This window comes from Saccoglossus kowalevskii, chromosome 12 (genome assembly GCF_978046115.1).
Source record: "Saccoglossus kowalevskii chromosome 12, keSacKowa6.1, whole genome shotgun sequence".
Taxonomy (NCBI): domain Eukaryota; kingdom Metazoa; phylum Hemichordata; class Enteropneusta; family Harrimaniidae; genus Saccoglossus; species Saccoglossus kowalevskii.
This window is the reverse complement of record NC_140652.1, coordinates 21,150,203-21,168,794: the sequence shown is the minus strand read 5'-3', so window position 1 is coordinate 21,168,794 and position 18,592 is coordinate 21,150,203. Positions and strand designations below refer to the sequence as shown.

The 18,592-nt window shown below is 35.0% G+C and overlaps 1 protein-coding gene across 2 annotated transcripts; it reads right to left on the bottom strand.

The window, feature by feature from the left end:
- Positions 1–368: 368 nt before the first annotated feature.
- On the bottom strand, positions 369–16,683 carry LOC100377789 (galactosylceramide sulfotransferase-like). Of its 2 annotated transcripts, XM_078011395.2 has the most exons (3): positions 16,488–16,568; positions 15,813–15,880; positions 369–2,985 (listed from the first exon to the last, which is right to left on the bottom strand). In XM_078011395.2, the coding sequence occupies exon 3, from the start codon at positions 2,922–2,924 to the stop codon at positions 1,728–1,730; it is 1,197 nt and encodes a 398-aa protein (XP_077867521.2). In that variant the 5' UTR covers positions 2,925–2,985; positions 15,813–15,880; positions 16,488–16,568; the 3' UTR covers positions 369–1,727. The 2 variants fall into 2 exon arrangements, with proteins under 2 accessions (XP_077867521.2, XP_002737319.3); XM_002737273.4 differs by lacking the exon at positions 15,813–15,880 and having other exon boundaries at positions 16,488–16,683.
- Positions 16,684–18,592: the final 1,909 nt, after the last annotated feature.

The window sequence follows — 18,592 nt, the reverse complement described above, 5'->3', positions numbered from 1 at the left end:
GGTTTCAGCACGATTGGAACTATAAGATTGCATGGCTACAAATTTATTTTTTTATTAAAAGAAGGTAGGCAAAAATACATTAAAGTAAGGAGTAATTGTCTAACTGCAGTCAGGTATCTGCATGTTGCTGAAACTCGGAATATGTAGCAGTTTCACCATCATGTGACTTTAGGTTGTTAGGTTGAACATTTGGCTTTAAAACTACTGGAATTTATCTTTGCTGAAGGAAGAATTTTTTCCCATATTTCACATTCGAAAAATAGCTAAAATTAATTCCAGCTAAAATATTTTAGAGTAACAGAAAATATCCCGCCACTAGAGGGCGCTATTTACAGGAACAGTGGTTTAAAGATGCACTGCACTCGAAGTTAAAAATGATGTCATTATATTTATTTTTAGAACAGTGATATTTATTACATGACAGTGGAATAAAAATGTGAAGGTCATCACACAAATTGAGGTACAATGTTGGTGTGATTAAAAAAACAAAGTAAACTAACAATTAAAGGTAGGTTTTGATACCGAATGAAGTGTACCGCAGGGCTGACAACATTTTATTATCTCAAAATTGTTACGAGTGAAAAACAAAATTAAGTAACTTTTAGAGACTATACATGGACAAAATTGCTTTTTCTTGTACATTCTTTGATAGTTTTTTCACTTTGAACCATAACTTAAAGCAAGAGAGTCGTCACCTGCACACGCGCGGGAATTGAGTCCCAAGCGACGATAACACACGCTAAAAATGCAAAGACTCGTGAGTAGACCCTTGTTTGTAAACAAACTGACTGGCTTATTCTGCATGGCCCTCTATCGACACTGCAGGAACCAGTCGATTTTTCAACAGGTATTTATATTAATGAGTGTTCTAATTAACAATATTCTAAGCCAATCACAATGTCTCTTCAACTGACCTCTGACCGAGAAGACGTCGGCTGATTGTAGCAGCCGTTTTTTTTTACAAGTTTTTTTTTAAAGTCTATTTACGACGACTACGACAAACTCGAATTTCAACATGTTGGGTCTGCAATGTGACCTTTACACATATTTCCGCGCCCACCTCTTGAATATTTAATAGCAATAATAATATTTCTGCAGATTAAACCAGTCGAGGTGATTTCACGCTAACACCTCCATTTTGCGAAATTTGTTATTTTATTTAAACTAAAAAAAACACAAGCCCAAGATATGAGGGTGCTGCACCAATGTTCCCCGCTGAAGAACCCTCTGGTTATTACCGTATGTTTTATCACAATTACACGATACATATTTAATTTGTATGTTCCTTATTGGTGGGAAAAGTGAACAAATCATGCAACAATATAAATACATTTCACAAGTCACATGCATGTTCGATATGGGTCCCATACAACATATAGAAAATGTGTGCAAAATACATTGTATCTGTCGCACATATGTCACGATAAGGACAATCAATTAACGACTGCTGTGAAATTTATAACCTTACACAAAGAATTCACAAAGATACCGTATTTGCTTGTAGTAGTGCATGCCTCTAGGTATAAAATGACAAATAGTCTATGTTCAAATTAAGTAATATTTTAATAATCCAGCATGCAATTAAAAATGCATTTATGATGAAGCAAATATGGTAGTTACGCATATCCAAGGTAATCCAATGAAACAAATTCTGTTGACAGTAGATAAAATTACAATAAAGGTTAAAAAAAAAAATAGCTGTACCGTAATGTTAATTACAGAAAAGGTTAAAATTTTGGTTTATTCTGAGGATAAATGTGCTGTTTGTTTGGACGCATCTTATGAGCCAAATTCGGAAACTGCTTGATACGAAGCTTCTCTGTGAACTGTGGTTCGGGCATCACCATATTTTGACACACACTGTTTCTCTCCGCTTCAGGTTTAAGTAGAAAGTTGTTAATCTTCACCCCCGGGGGTTGAAAAATCTTAAAATTGCCTTGTCCTTTCTTAGTGACTTGATCCGACTGTAGGCATACACTCTTCCATTTTTCATTCAATTCTCGTAATCTCAGCACATCATCGTGCATCCTCTCATGGCCATACTCGTCAACTTTTCGCCAAAAGGTCCAATTAAAATAGTCGTAGAGTCTCTTATCTGCTTTATTCCAGTCATATATTTTTTTTCTCATGTCATCTGTTATTTGGTTTATCGACTCTTCATTTCGTGAGTTCAGTTTAAAGTAAGTCATATCTTCCCACGTCCAACAGAGCAGATCTTTCAGTAAAATGACGGATTCCTCAAAATATTCTGCAATCATAACTAATGGGAACTTGCGATCAATTATTTCAATAGATAAGTCAACCGTATTTGAATCTTCAAAATTTTTTGTCTCCAAGCCAAAATCATAAAACAGCGGGTTACGTGCATGTGTCGCATGTTTCAACTGACTGTAACAAGCCATCGGGTTATTCAAAAACATTTCCAGCGCTTGTCGATCAGGTAAGTTATAATTACATTTTTTGCCCATTAAGAAATAGGTGAAAGCACTTTCAAATACTGACGCAGGATCCCGAAGTATTGTCATATAAATTGTATTACCTGGCATCAGGTTCGTGATGACCTCGTTATTGAACCGTGCATGGTGACAGAAAATGTTATAGAGACCGTCACTCGATTCAACCATGTATGCCTTCTGAAAATAATTTGGATACCCAAGGTGATGTCCACGTGGTGGTAGTACGAACTTCAAGTTATTGCGACTGCCGAATCGCATCAGTATGTTTTGTATAGTAGAGCTACCAGTTTTATGAATTTTCAGGAATGTGATATTCTGTACTTCTGTAGTACACTGTTTCGAGAAATTTTTTTTTCCGGCAAACATGTCCTGCAACCATAGCTTATCAGAGTCGTGTTTGAAGAAATTAGACCCATGAAAATCGGGAATTTTCCAGCCATTCAGCATATCGTGTTGTTGGTTCAACATAAATAAGTTATGATCTGGGTGTCTGTCGTCTTGATTCTCATAATCAGCTGCAAATAGACCTCTGGAAGATATAAAAGAGTAAGCAGTCAATAGTTAGAGTTTGTACAATCAAATCTGTGTATAGCAACCACTTTATTAAAATTGGTATTTAAAGACAGGTGGTCATTATATGTCATAAACTCATTTAAGATACTGTGTATGGTAAAATAGTATTATTGCAACAAAAGCATTTTTATATTAATATATAATTCTCTAGCAAAGGCATTCCTGCACAAATATTGTCTGATATTCACCCTGAACACATACAGGTGGTCTTTATACACAAGTTGCTAATATTTTGTGCTTTGGGACTGCCTAAAAGTAGTCACTATAAGCAGGTGGTTTTTATACACAGGTTGCTATGGGATTGCCTGGAAGTGTCACTATAGGCAGGTGGTCTTTATACACAGGTTGCTATGGGATTGTCTAAAAGTGGTCACTATAGGCAGGTGGTATTTATATACAGGTTGCTATGGGATTGTCTAAAAGTGGTCACTATAGGCAGGTGGTATTTATACACAGGTTGCTATGGGATTGTCTAAAAGTGGTCACTATAGGCAGGTGGTATTTATATACAGGTTGCTATGGGATTGTCTAAAAGTGGTCACTATAGGCAGGTGATATTTATACACAGGTTGCTATGGGATTGTCTAAAAGTGGTCACTATAGGCAGGTGGTATTTATACACAGGTTGCTATGGGATTGTCTAAAAGTGGTCACTATAGGCAGGTGGTATTTATATACAGGTTGCTATGAGATTGTCTAAAAGTGGTCACTATAGGCAGGTGGTATTTATACACAGGTTGCTATGGGATTGTCTAAAAGTGGTCACTATAGGCAGGTGGTATTTATATACAGGTTGCTATGGGATTGTCTAAAAGTGGTCACTATAGGCAGGTGGTATTTATACACAGGTTGCTATGGGATTGCCTGAAAGTGTCACTATAGGCAGGTGGTCTTTATACACAGGTTGCTATGGGATTGTCTAAAAGTGGTCACTATAGGCAGGTGGTATTTATATACAGGTTGCTATGGGATTGTCTAAAAGTGGTCACTATAGGCAGGTGGTATTTATACACAGGTTGCTATGGGATTGTCTAAAAGTGGTCACTATAGGCAGGTGGTATTTATATACAGGTTGCTATGGGATTGTCTAAAAGTGGTCACTATAGGCAGGTGGTATTTATATACAGGTTGCTATGGGATTGTCTAAAAGTGGTCACTATAGGCAGGTGGTATTTATACACAGGTTGCTATGGGATTGTCTAAAAGTGGTCACTATAGGCAGGTGGTATTTATATACAGGTTGCTATGGGATTGTCTAAAAGTGGTCACTATAGGCAGGTGGTATTTATACACAGGTTGCTATGGGATTGTCTAAAAGTGGTCACTATAGGCAGGTGGTCTTTATACACAGGTTGCTATGGGATTGCCTAAAAGTAGTCACTATAAGCAGGGGTTTTTTATATACAGGTTGCTATGGGATTGCCTGAAAGTGTCACTATAGGCAGGTGGTATTTATACACAGGTTGCTATGGGATTGTCTAAAAGTGGTCACTATAGGCAGGTGGTATTTATATACAGGTTGCTATGGGATTGTCTAAAAGTGGTCACTATAGGCAGGTGGTCTTTATACACAGGTTGCTATGGGATTGCCTGAAAGTGTCACTATAGGCAGGTGGTATTTATATACAGGTTGCTATGGGATTGCCTGAAAGTGGTCACTATAGGCAGGTGGTCTTTATACACAGGCTGCTATGGGATTGCCTGAAAGTGTCACTATAGGCAGGTGGTCTTTATACACAGGCTGCTATGGGATTGCCTGAAAGTGTCACTATAGGCAGGTGGTATTTATACACAGGTTGCTATGGGATTGTCTAAAAGTGGTCACTATAGGCAGGTGGTCTTTATACACAGGTTGCTATGGGATTGCCTGAAAGTGGTCACTATAGACAGGTGGTCTTTATACACAGGCTGCTATGGGATTGCCTGAAAGTGTCACTATAGGCAGGTGGTATTTATATACAGGTTGCTATGGGATTGCCTGAAAGTGGTCACTATAGGCAGGTGGTCTTTATACACAGGCTGCTATGGGATTGCCTGAAAGTGTCACTATAGGCAGGTGGTATTTATACACAGGTTGCTATGGGATTGCCTGAAAGTGTCACTATAGGCAGGTGATATTTATACACAGGTTGATATGGGATTGTCTAAAAGTGGTCACTATAGGCAGGTGGTCTTTATACACAGGTTGCTATGGAATTGTCTAAAAGTGGTCACTATAGGCAGGTGGTATTTATATACAGGTTGCTATGGGATTGTCTAAAAGTGGTCACTATAGGCAGGTGGTCTTTATACACAGGTTGCTATGGGATTGCCTAAAAGTGGTCAATATAGGCAGGTGGTATTTATATACAGGTTGCTATGGGATTGCTTGAAAGTGGTCACTATAGGCAGGTGGTCTTTATACACAGGTTGCTATGGGATTGTCTAAAAGTGGTCACTATAGGCAGGTGGTCTTTATACACAGGTTGCTATGGGATTGTCTAAAAGTGGTCACTATAGGCAGGTGTAGTCACTAATACAGGTTTTGTCTGTGCTAGATCCCTTCTCAAAGCTCCTAATAACAGGGCATGTAATAGGCACTAAGACCAACATTTATAAAATGGCCTTAGCATATAAGAATATAGGGAATATTAAAGAGATTTAAAGAAAAGTCATTGGGCATCAAGGCAATTTTCTTTGATGTATCTGTTGAGCTCAAGCTCTGGAATAATACATAGTCAGAACACTTTCTATTAATCAAACCGAATACACTAGTGTGACACATGTACATGTGGAAGTCAGTTCCATCTAATAATATATAGAGTAGGCAATACGTTGAAAGTCTATCTTGAGCATAACAGTGTTATTACATTTTGGCAGATTTGCAAATTTTCTACAAAGCTCCACTAGAATGATACTGTCATTGTGTGAGTGAAATTCTCATTAAACCTGCCAATGCTAGATCATAGCACGGCAAATGTTACATCTGATCTGTATCTATTTTCATCTACAAAAAAAACGAATTACTATATTTTAAATATAAATATAGTAATTCTATTGATTTGCACAAACGAAAAAAATAATTTCCATTGTATCCTTATAATTTGCTTTTTCAAATAACATTTATTTATTTTTTCCACTACTGCTTTAGTTTTTGCAGTATTTATTTGTTTTAATGACACCGAAGGAAAGTCCAGGTGCTGAAAAAATTGGTGATGTATTTTTGTTTATTTCTTCACTTTATCTCCATGTGCAGTTCTATTATTGGAAGAAATGGAAGAAAAAAATAATAAAAAATGCAATGTTGTCTGTTCTCCATTCAGTAACCATACATGAATGCTCATTTCCTCAATTATGACAATAATGACATCGTTAAAAAAAGCAATAAATAGAGAACACTTATCGACAAAATTTGTCATTAGACATAATCACATAAGAGTGAGAGGGCATGAATATTTGTTTCTGTTAAAAAAACAAACAAAAAAAACTCTAAGAATGTTCAGGAGGACCACCGGTTGTGTTTTTAAAATAAAAAAACTAACAATAAGTAATAAATACTATACCATATGTTTTATGGATCAAAATAGTACACTATTTATCGTCTATTGATAACCCAGCTTTCCTATATTTTTGGTGAAACTTGAATTTTTATTTTATGTAAATTAGTCAATTTTTATTTCATATTTTAGTTTATCCATGACAGACATGCATAGATCAACTCTTGAGGACAGAGCTACATCACAAAACAACTATCCCAAAATACAGTTGTTTTAGGCCTTTGTTTTCACCGCAACGGTTACCAGGCGTTCGCTCCTGATAAGTCTCTGTTTTCGAACTGTCTCTAGGCAAGAATAAAAAATATTTAACATAAGTAATAAACATATAAACACATGCTAAATTAAAAAAAAAAAAAAATTACATGCTAAATTAGCTTAAACAGTTAACTATAAAGCCAGCTAAAAAGACATTGTTTATATTACTGAATACTGCTAGACCATAATATGTTGTTTTGGAGCAGGGGAATTAAGGGGGTAATACAATTTCAAATCTAATTTTTTAATAGTATGTATGTACGTTTCAGTGACTAGTCAATGCATGTATATAAAATACCTAGCTACTTCACAGAGATTAAAAAAGAGGCACCAAAATATAAACATAAATCATTAATCACATTTTAATGTTTGTAATGTTGTAAATTTCTCAAGTTGTGCCGTTGCCATGGAAATGCAATTTCCTTCTCCATCGTCAATTAATTAATATTCATGCTACATTGCACCTGTAAATGAAATGGAAGTTTATGTCCTTTCTGCAATCTTTACAAAAAGCTTAAAATTAATACATGTGTGCTTGTGGTTTAAGCAGAATAGAAATGAAGAGTTACTATAAACCATTTAACTTTATTCCAAATAAGAATTGTAATGATTGAATGACAAATGTTGCAAAAGCCGCCTACACTCCATTTAAAAACTCCAGAGAAATTTTCACTACTACTACATTGCAAGTCGTTGTTGGAATTACGGGAAATGTTATTCATGCCAAAAAGAAAGTAATATGCACCAAAACGCTAGTTAATAATTTAGAGTGAACAATTGGATGGTCTAGTAGCAACAGAAATTAGATGTATTAAATGACTCTTCTAAAATCATAATATTTGGTCAGAAATCAAACAGGACAAGCTTGTCCCGGCTCATGTATAGAGATAAAAAACACAAAACGAATCATCAAGGACAAATCTTTCACACATTTTCAAAAAAATAAGATGGATGCCAGTCGGCCATCTTTGAACTGATTATGAAACAACCTGACATGGACATGTATTCCAATACATGTATGTATATGATGTATTTGCCAAATATGATTGAAAATGATCCCTAAGCCTTGGAGATATAGTAGTTATATGGTCAAAGAGCAAGATGGCTGCCAGTCAGCCATCTTTGATCTGATTGTAAAACATATTGTCATGGACATGTAATCTAAAATGTACAATGTATGTACCAAATTTGAACAAAAACTGACAAAGCATGCATAAGATACCACATTTTCAAAAAACAAAATGGTTGCCAGTCGGCCATATTTGATCCGATCGTGAAACAAATCATCATAGACACGTATCCTGACATGTATAATGTACTATGTACAAAAAACTGACAAAGCATGCATAAGATACCACATTTTCAAAAAACAAAATGACTGGATTGAATCAGTAAACCACTGCATGTTCAAGATAAAGTACTAGGCACATACAAAGAATGAACAGATTTGGTCCACAGGGTTCTGAATTATGACTCCAGACTGACAGACGGATGGACGAACAGAGACCAAATTATATGTTTCTGGTTCGAATTTCAATCGAGCAGGGACTAAAAAGCCAAGTGCAGTATCCAAAACCAAGGGTTAATAAGTTAAAGGTATGCAAGTAATGTGATATGAAATAAAAATCTCATGAGAAGTGAAGAAAAGTATCATGAATTGTGAAACAAAGTCACATGAAAAACATGCATTCTAAAAAACTGAATTATGCAAATGAGTCTGTACAAAAAAAAGTTTAGTGTTTGTCTTGGGTTGTTACACTATCATCCTTGTATATTCGAAAAGCATGTATTAAATATATATTGACCTTTTGAATACGCTGATGGTCACGTTCATTTCTGTTAATGCAATCACACTATTTTAAGCACTCGCTGTATTCTGTGTTCCTATTAATCAGATAAGCATTTGATTGGGGATGCAGAATATACATTTAACCCTACAAAGATATAAAAGTTGCATAAGCCCTTCCATATCTTAGTTATAAATCCTTGCCAAAACAAATTAATTTTTCAAATCAATTGAATTTGTTTATTACATACATGGATATGCAACCTTCAGTAACCATGCAGTTCAGGTATTTGTCTCATGACATATTAGTCGGCAGTTTCGTTCCGTGTCCGATTAGTTTTTTAGAGGCTGATTATACTCAAAAATCATATAAATAAGCAAATTGCATCGTAAAATAAGTTAAACCTTCTTAACACATGAATCATCCATCACAGACACTCCAATATCTAGTTATTAATTATTGAGTTTGTTGTGTATGGTTAAAATACTGCCAATACTAACTACACAGTGATTCAGATGCTCACCGGTCATCAGCAATTCAGTGTTTTTCAAAAATGTCCTAAATTAGTCAATCATTTCGCAAGTGTTTTCTGTTAAATTTACTTTTTTTACACCCAAAACATAACAAATAATTAAAACTATTACATGACACTAGTTGCCATTTAGAACAAAATGTTCTAAGCTTATTTTGACACAAATCTTTGCTACATGCAAGGGTACATTGAAGTCCCCCCCCCCTCCAGGAAATACCTTAACAACTTGGTAAATTTATCTTTTCTGTATGAATTGTTATGTTAATTAGGCTCTACTTTTTTCAAACAAATCTAATATGATGGAAACACATTTCTGCCCTATCAAATATCAAACAAAAACATTAGACATTAAATATATTTGTATTTTGTAGGTATTATGTAGATTGACAGATGTATAATATTACAACAGTTCCTAACACAGCAAATACAGTATTCTTGGAAACAGACACTTGAGCATTTTCACCACCTGGCAATTACCATCATGGTGAAAACAAAGTCTGAAAACTCTCAGAAAACTGTACATCGATATAGTTGTTGAGACTCCCCTGAACAAGATAACTTGTACATTTACAACGTATATAAATTTGGTTGCTTAATTAAGATTACATCAAAGTTGAGTTTGTGCAGCTTCCTTCACTTTACAATGTAGCTATTTTCATCGGCTCTTTGATCGCCGTTTCACAGCAGCTTGCATAGAGCCCATAGAAATACATATTACAGTGGTGTGTATCTTAGCAACACAGATTATATAATTATGTATTCACAGGAAGCCCCACTTTAGTGTTCCACTGTTTTTAGAGACATAGAATAAACACAAGCCATATATGTTGTATAATTTTAAAGTGGGATTCTTATGTTTGCTATAGGCACAATAAATAAATGATTTTTCAACCATTGTAAGATTTCACATAATGGGGGAAAGAAGGGGAGAGAACGTCTGCTGGAAAAATCAAATGATTTGAACATCATTTTTATACCGGGTAATTCAATGTACCTGCGCCTATTTTTCAAACAGGAATATACCGTACAGATAACCTTACTTCATCAAAATTGACCATTATCAAAATGCATATACATGTACCATATTATTTAAGTGTCGAAATAGATTTGCATTTGTTGAATCCCATGTAATGTTTTGACGCTACTACGATATGGCCTTTGTCCTGTTTTTACATTTGATTTCACAAGCAGTGAACGGAAAATGGTCGATAACAACTTGTATAATGAAATGAAATGCATCAACAGAAACAAACTCCAAATTCAGTTCTTTTTGAATAAATCAACAATGTTGACAAAATTACATTATTGACAAACTGGTACATGTCAGGACAAGTTTACTTCATATATTTACTTATTTATTTCACTTGTGAGTGGATCAATTGTTGTTTTCTGTGTTTACAGGTTGGTTATATAGTTCCACAAGCATGAGAGCAAAGCACCAATTTGATTCCACAGCGTTCAGCTAATTATTATACAAATTAGATTAATTAATTATTCAAAGTGTTGCATGCATACTGTGTACTATTAAATGCACATTTTTAATTGAGGTGCACATGAACCAAGGAGTGAATTAAATTTATAAATTACTAAATATAACCACAGACACACCTCTGTCATTTTCATAAGCACACATTCAGCACAGTCTAGGCGCAACTTAACTTCCAAGCATCAACTTAAAATTGTTATTTTAAAATGAGTATTATTGTCATCAATAATTTCAGTTTTTATTCTTTTAAGTATTTACCAATATCACTAATATGAGAAATATTTATTCTGATTACTGTACTTTCACATGTAAAATTTTGAAAGCAAGCTAAGCTACATGTAAGCCTTAATTCAGTTAATGCTAGCTAAGTGTTAAAGCAGGGGGAGTCGTCACCTGCGCATGTGTCAGACGGCCATAGCGTGTCATTGTTTACAAACAAGCGTCTACTCATGAGCCTTTGCGTTTTTAGCGTGTGTTGTTATCGTCACTTGGGACTCAATTCCCGTGCATGCGCAGGTGACGACCCTCTCGCTTTAAGTTACGTCCGACCATATTAATGAAGGTTAAGTAAATAATCCCTAGAACACGTACTATAATTCAAATTATATAATAATATTCATTGAATTTCATATCTATCGAGATTACACATTGTTATCCACTTATTAATGGCATGGTACCCAATTTCATATAAATTTCTCTTATTTGCATATGTGCTTTGTGTTGCAACAGAAATAATTAACACATCAATAAACTGTAATGTTTTCTTGAAAGTTCACGTATGACATTTATTATAGCCAAAGCAAGGTACAAAAAGTGATGTTCTTAAAACCCTGAAGTCATCAGGCCAGATATGTTTGATATTGTTCCCATAATAACATAATATACATAATTTACCGGTCACTGGTAGCCTAGTGGTTGTCGCATCAGACTCATGGCCAGTAGACACAAGTTCAAATCCTAACTGAACATCAAAAGGGTCGACCCCTACCCTGGGTGAGTGTGCCACAGACTCAATAGGAAGGCCACTGGCCGAGATTCATTCACTAGCGAATGCGACTTTGGAGGAACCTTGTTAACGTCCGCAGGTGCTTGTGTTCGACCGAGCCTGGTTGACGCCAGAATAGTACATTAAAAAATTGCCATTTGATAGAGAGATGGCCACACAGCCCTGTCATGTAGTCCCAAACATTAATACTTCTGTGGCAAAAATGCACTATATGTCAGCACTAGTACTTGCAATTTGCACTTACATAAAAAAAAAAGTCAGGAGAGACAACAGAGACAATCAATGGTCGGAACTGTTGCCTGGCACAAAAAAAAAAAAAAAAAAAAATATATATATAATCCCATGATATATTTTCTTAAGTTGATGTCAGCAGACGCAAGTTTTATGTTACTATGAGCCACAGGCAAATACTGATGCTAATTTGGCGGCAATCATGTGCAACAGTATTAGTAATGTAAAACTAATCTGTCTCGAGACAGTCTAATCCCAATGTGTATATTTCCAAAGTCTGAAAAAGTGAAATGACAGAGTGTTGAAAGCAGAATTATAGCTGAAAATGATACTGAATTTGAATATACTGTGGAATACTTTATTTTCGATTGGAATTTATTTTCGCTATTTTCACTGAAAGGATGATTCCGTGAAAATAAATCCAGCGAATATACTTTTTCTGTATATTTCACATTCAACTCGTCAAAAATCTGTGAAAATAAATTAATAAATTCCATACAAAACACCTAAAATGCCTTTTTAGTGAAAATTAATTCCAGCTAAAATAAAGTATTTCACAGTACCATTACACACATCTCATATGCTAATTGTGTATCAATTCTGCTAATTTCTTATGTTTTCTCCAATTTGCTTGTATTATTTTAATTTTAACCAATTTTTTGGAGGGACTGCTAAGACCGAAAATTCACACATGAGCTTACCAAAATAAACCATTTAATGAATCTAGTGTTACGCAGAATGAAAATTTGATGGTGAATGATTCCAAAAGCGATATGTTCTAAGAATGAACTTGAAAGATCAATATAGATGACCATGGGGTCAAGCAGGGTTTTCTGCTCTAAATAAGACATATTATTTTCAACATTTTTGAAATTATGCATCTATAATGTGCTTTATATACATCTCTAGTTTATTTTGAAAGACAAATAGGATGCTGATATTCAAATGAGCACAGTACAATGCAGTAGACTAATTGACTTAAATGACTTTTGATATTTGAAAAAAAAACGAATAAAATATGAAGGTCCCAATTATAAATTATATAAATATGAATTTTACTGATTGCATTTTAACTGTATATATGCATCATTGTTATCAATGTGATTAAAATCTGATGTAGTGTGTGCAGTGAAAAATGAATACATTTTTTATTTGCCGTATTAGAATCTCATGCGTTTACATGAATTAGAGATTTACTATGATCAAAATGAGTAATATTATAATGATTCTGTAAATACCAATGTATTTTTTGGTTTATATGCCTTCTATTGAATTTTTCAATAGAGAAAATACAATATAAATAAATATAATAGAATAAAATAAAATAGCAAAAGCCTAATCTAAGATTTTATTTTTATCAGATAGTATTGTTATGACATCTGCAACAGAAAAGCTAGCTAAGGGTAAATGTCCAGAGGCGGTCAGCACAGCACAGTGCTTGCAAGGCGAAATTGTAATTAGCGACATCTTTTTTTTTTATTTTAGAGTATTGTCATTCAGACAAGGAATGGAAATTAAGGCTCCCCAAATTCCCCTCCCTCGTATGAAGGACAATTACTCAAATGAAATATTCCTGAGAGACAAGTTAAGAAAATATAAATGAAGAATTTTAAATTTTTTTTGATTCAACTATTTTGACATTTTGATCATATTTACTGGGTTTTGAACTAAATTTCTATCATATTTTACAATTAATTTGACAGATTTCTCTCATTATCAATAATAGTGAAATTAAAACCGAGCGAATAATTAAAGGTCATTGTGATGCATGCTGCTCGGTATGCGTCTCAAAGCGACATACGCTACACAAGCGAAATGCATTGTTTGTTTACATGAAAATCAAACATACGCTACATGACGTCCACCACCCTTTAAGCATGCAGAATTTAATATATAAAACATCATATATTCCACCCCTGCAGTTAAAACTGTATATTATATTGAATTCTTGAAACTTTGTATGCGAGTAAAAAAAAATATCACATTGCTTGTTGAAAAGCCTCAATAGACAACAAAAATGAGTGGAAAAAAATGACGTCATTAGACGATGTGTTACCATAACTTCAGGGGTTTTATATTCAGCATTGCACATCAGACTAGTCATAATTGAAACAAAGAATAATTTGTCTCAAAAATGAATAAACTGTTGCACTATGATCAAAACAATACCACCAATTTTTGTTTTGCACGCAATTAAATTTTGTTTTCTTTTTCCGATAGATATTCTGCCACAAATAATGCCTAATTATTCATTAACTATCTCATAAATAATGTGTAATTAATTAACTATCACTAACTGTAAGTTTGTTAAAAAAAAATGTCTGGCACGTTGTCAAAATATCCAATGTTTTACAATTCTCTTTATTGTTGTGGTGAAATCTAAGTGGAATATTTAAATGTCTCTGGACTTGGGCAACATGAAATATTTGTGTTTTATTCTTAGTTTCTTGATTTTAGCTTGTTCGCGACAATCACAAAATTAAAAACACACAAATATTTAATGATTCAACAGAATCTGCCCAACCATCACAACATATGCATCATTTAACAGCTAGTGTATACCCGGTAAATAGAAGCATGATAAACTCATAGTGATCCTCTCAATTAGTCTTTCCATCAGATAGTAGTAGATATCTAAGGTGTAATCCAATTACGGCAATTCCTATAGTTTCCCTCACAATTCCCTCACAATGATCACGTTACGTGGTGTTTGATGAGAAGACATGTATAATGCATGGAAAATACATTTTATTTTAAGTCAAGCACATGATACGCTACCACCACACTTCAACTTTGATGCCATACATGTAAATGCAGACTACAAACCGTCAATACCAGGGCATGCAGATACAAATTGAAATTTTCCTGCATACAAGTGGATTCGTCAATTACATATGTATGTTGTAAATGCATCAACTATCTATTAAATATTCAGAATTTGATAAAATGCCTTTGAAATTATAATAAATGTGGTCTAATTGTCATGGAATATAGACATACTTTAGCTATTTGTTGCTATGGCGACAACTGAAAATGATCTGAAAACAGGAACAGGAAAACCTGCCTAAAGTATAGAGTTTAAGACAGGTTCTCATATAATATAGCGTTTGGTAAAACAGATCTTCTCTCCTTGTTCAATAATTTTTGCGGCTTCCTCATTGAAATTTCTAATATATATGTTGGCAAACATTAAATCTTATGGAAGCCTAACATATGTTTAAGACACCGTAGGATATCAGACTGAATTACAGGATTAAATAAATATGGTAAGGCCACAATGAAAAATAATTATGTATTACTTTTCATTCTCTACAAGATTATACATGTGAAATCGAACGTAAAAACAGGATAAACAAATATCATAGCATTGCAGTGACATCAAAACATCGTGTAGAATTCAAAAGTATTTTTTGGGTATTCCAATGCTTATTTCTATACACATTTGTTTTTTACCAATTTGTTCTGATGATGGCTAATTATATATGTATTTTATTAGTCTGTCGCATATGACAATTACATTTATATTGGTCAGCTTTTTTATCGCTTGCACAACCGCAAACACTGCAATGAGCATGTGTCCACCTACATTTGCATATGAATAGAATGAAACATCAGATTAATCAATCATTGGACAAAATTTTGAAAGGTCATTGCCCTTGTGCGCACTGGTATTAAAGGGCGGTGGTCATTGCGTCGAGCCGCGTCCTGTTCGATATGGGACTCATAGCAACATACACAACGCGTGTAGAATATAATGTTTGTTTACATGAAATTCGAACACTTGCTGCATGACGACCACGGCACTTTAATTAACAGCTTGGATGACGTACCGTAGTTATATATATGACTTTCCTGGCGCTTTTTACCAAATATGGGAACATAATAACAATAACAAAATGCCATTGCCTCGCCCTGCAATTGTGTGGGATATACAAATTATTTTCACTCACAATCCAGTGTATCCATGCTCTTTTTTTCTTCATATAACTCGTGAAAATACGGCCGCAGTCGGGAAACACTGCATCAGAAGTGAAAACGACTTATGTCAGGACGTGGCTAAGGCATATCTTATCTAATCACACCTAAGTTACATAATTATAATTTTCTGTGGGCTTCACATAAACGTCAAAGACAACTACCATCATTGTCCTAGAAGCTTTCCTTCGTGTCCTTTTAAAAATACACCTTAATGCCAAATTCTGCCCAATAAAAATACGGGCCTTCTCAGCTGCCAAGTTCAAGATCTCATAAATAATATCTTGCATAAACATAAACTGAAAACAGTGACTTAGAAGTGAGACAGGACGTGCTGCACCAACAAGCCAGGTCGTACAGCTGCCTGTAATAACATACAATACACACATGTACGCACTACATCTGAAGTTTAAGACGACCGCGACCATGAGCCAGAGGTCACTAGCGCTTTCAGCCTAATTTGACATAATTTAGTAATTGAGTTGCTTGACTTCACTTCCCCAGAATTCACCCCTCCCCGCCCTATACACCTACCGGGACCCACCCCGACCCACCCCGACTTACACCTACCTACACCTACTCCACCTTTTCAACCTTTCTCATCGTCAAGTTAAAAATGTAAAGGTAAACATAAAACAGTAAGCACTTACGGACGACGATGTTGAAGCTTTTCCTCTCCATTATTATAACTCAGAATAATCAAAATCCCAGCACTCAGCGTGGCAAGAAATATTATTGAATAAAAACAAGATTTGTTGTTTTTCAGTCGAAATTTACGGAACAGCCGCATGGTTATCTCGCCGCAAGAAACTGGTCATCCATAGCGCTGATTGTGAAAGTACCATTCAAAATGGCTTCGGTCGCTACCATTCTACTTTGGGGGGTAGCAGACGGTTGTCGAGGGACAACATCGCTCAGTTGTCAATATTCTTCCTGAACAATACATAAAAGCATGTGTACAGCGAGATTTCCAGATAAATCTTATTGTTCCCAGCTGTCACAGTCTGTATTTTAGAAACATAAATATACACTTCGAATTGGAATAATTATCACACACCATATTTATTTATTTATTATTTATTTATCCTCTTCGAACGCTTACACACACCGTCTTATCAAATCCAGTTGCCCTTCATTTAAGATTTAGCCAGTCAACAGCAAATCCTAGAAAATGGGACTTTACCTAAATTGTCTGTTGTCATAACAACATTAAGGAGTGTACATATGTGTGTGACGGCATGGTGGGTAATATACCCATGATAAAAGTTTGAAACAACCATGAAAAAACAACTGCTGAAAACTTTAAAGGGCGGTAGTCGTCGCGCCACGCATGTGCGAGATATATGGATCTATATAGACAAAGATGGCGACTTTGGCTGTTGCGCAGATCAACGACTATAAACTGAGACGTTACCAAGCTTTAATTAGGTATTTTTAGGTGATTGGAAGGTATGGAATAAGTCACCGGCGGTATTAATGCATGTCGCACCCGGGTCAAACCTCACACTTGTGATTTCCATTAGAAGAGCGCATTGGATCGTGAGAAGATCAATATTTATCAACACAAATTTCGCACATGCGCAGCACGACGACTACCAGCCTCTAATTTCCGTGGTACATGCATTAGTTTAACCACGGTTACTAACCGTGGTTTGACGGAGAAAAACAAAACAAACGATTTTGTTTTCTGTCAAAACTTTGACAAATCATTGGTACTATTACTTCAGCATCAAATGGAAATTCTGTTCCCAAAACTAATCGGTACATACTTCCACGTACATTATAATTAGAATTGAAATAATATTACGGGCCTTTCGACTAACAGTGGGATTTTCGAAATAAACAATAGTTCGGACACTGTTTCACAAAAACTGAAAAGACTTGAATGATGATTTGTTACACCTAAGATATACTAGTTAACGGTAATCAACTGAATTTACAGGTTTACGTCCTTCTTAAAGCGCGGTGGTCTTCGCGCTGCGCATGTGCGACATTTGCGTTGATAAACATTGATTTCCCTACAATCCAATGCGCTCTTCAAAGGGAAATCACAAGTATGAGGTTTTGACCTGGGCGCGACTTGCACTGAATACCGCCGGTGACTCCTTTGAAACTTTCCAATCACCTAAAAATGCCTAATTAAAGCTTGGAACTTGAACGTCTCACTTAGTGCTCGTTGATCTGTGCAACGGTCAAAGTCGCCATCTTTGTTTATATGAAACCCATATATCTCGCGCATGCGTGGCGCGACGACCACTGCCCTTTAAACGCATTTATTGATTGTACAATTTGTCCAAAATAGTTATATACCTTTATAAATGTCAAGTTTGAATACCAAAATTTCTGGATGGTTCACATCAAGGACTTTATATTATTTTCTGCAAGAGATATCATGGTTTTTCTTCAAACTGTTTTATTTATATATATTAATGCGATACCAGAATATGTAAGACTTCTGGTCGGTTTGTGAGTGGAATGAATTTTTAGCAAAAAAAAAAACAGCTGGTTTTATATGGCGGGCTGATACATGTAAGATGCAATATGGACGAAAACTTATTTTTTTTAATATAGTTGTTTGATATTCCATACTGTAGACCTAATCGGATTATGATTAGTATGAATACAACATGTTTGCAGGACACACAATTGTATTCGTCAAAATGAAAAATCCCAAACCCCAATACATGTGAGCAGTGATTATTATCCTACCTATCAAAATAACGAGCACAAACTCAGACTTGCGTTTCAAAATATG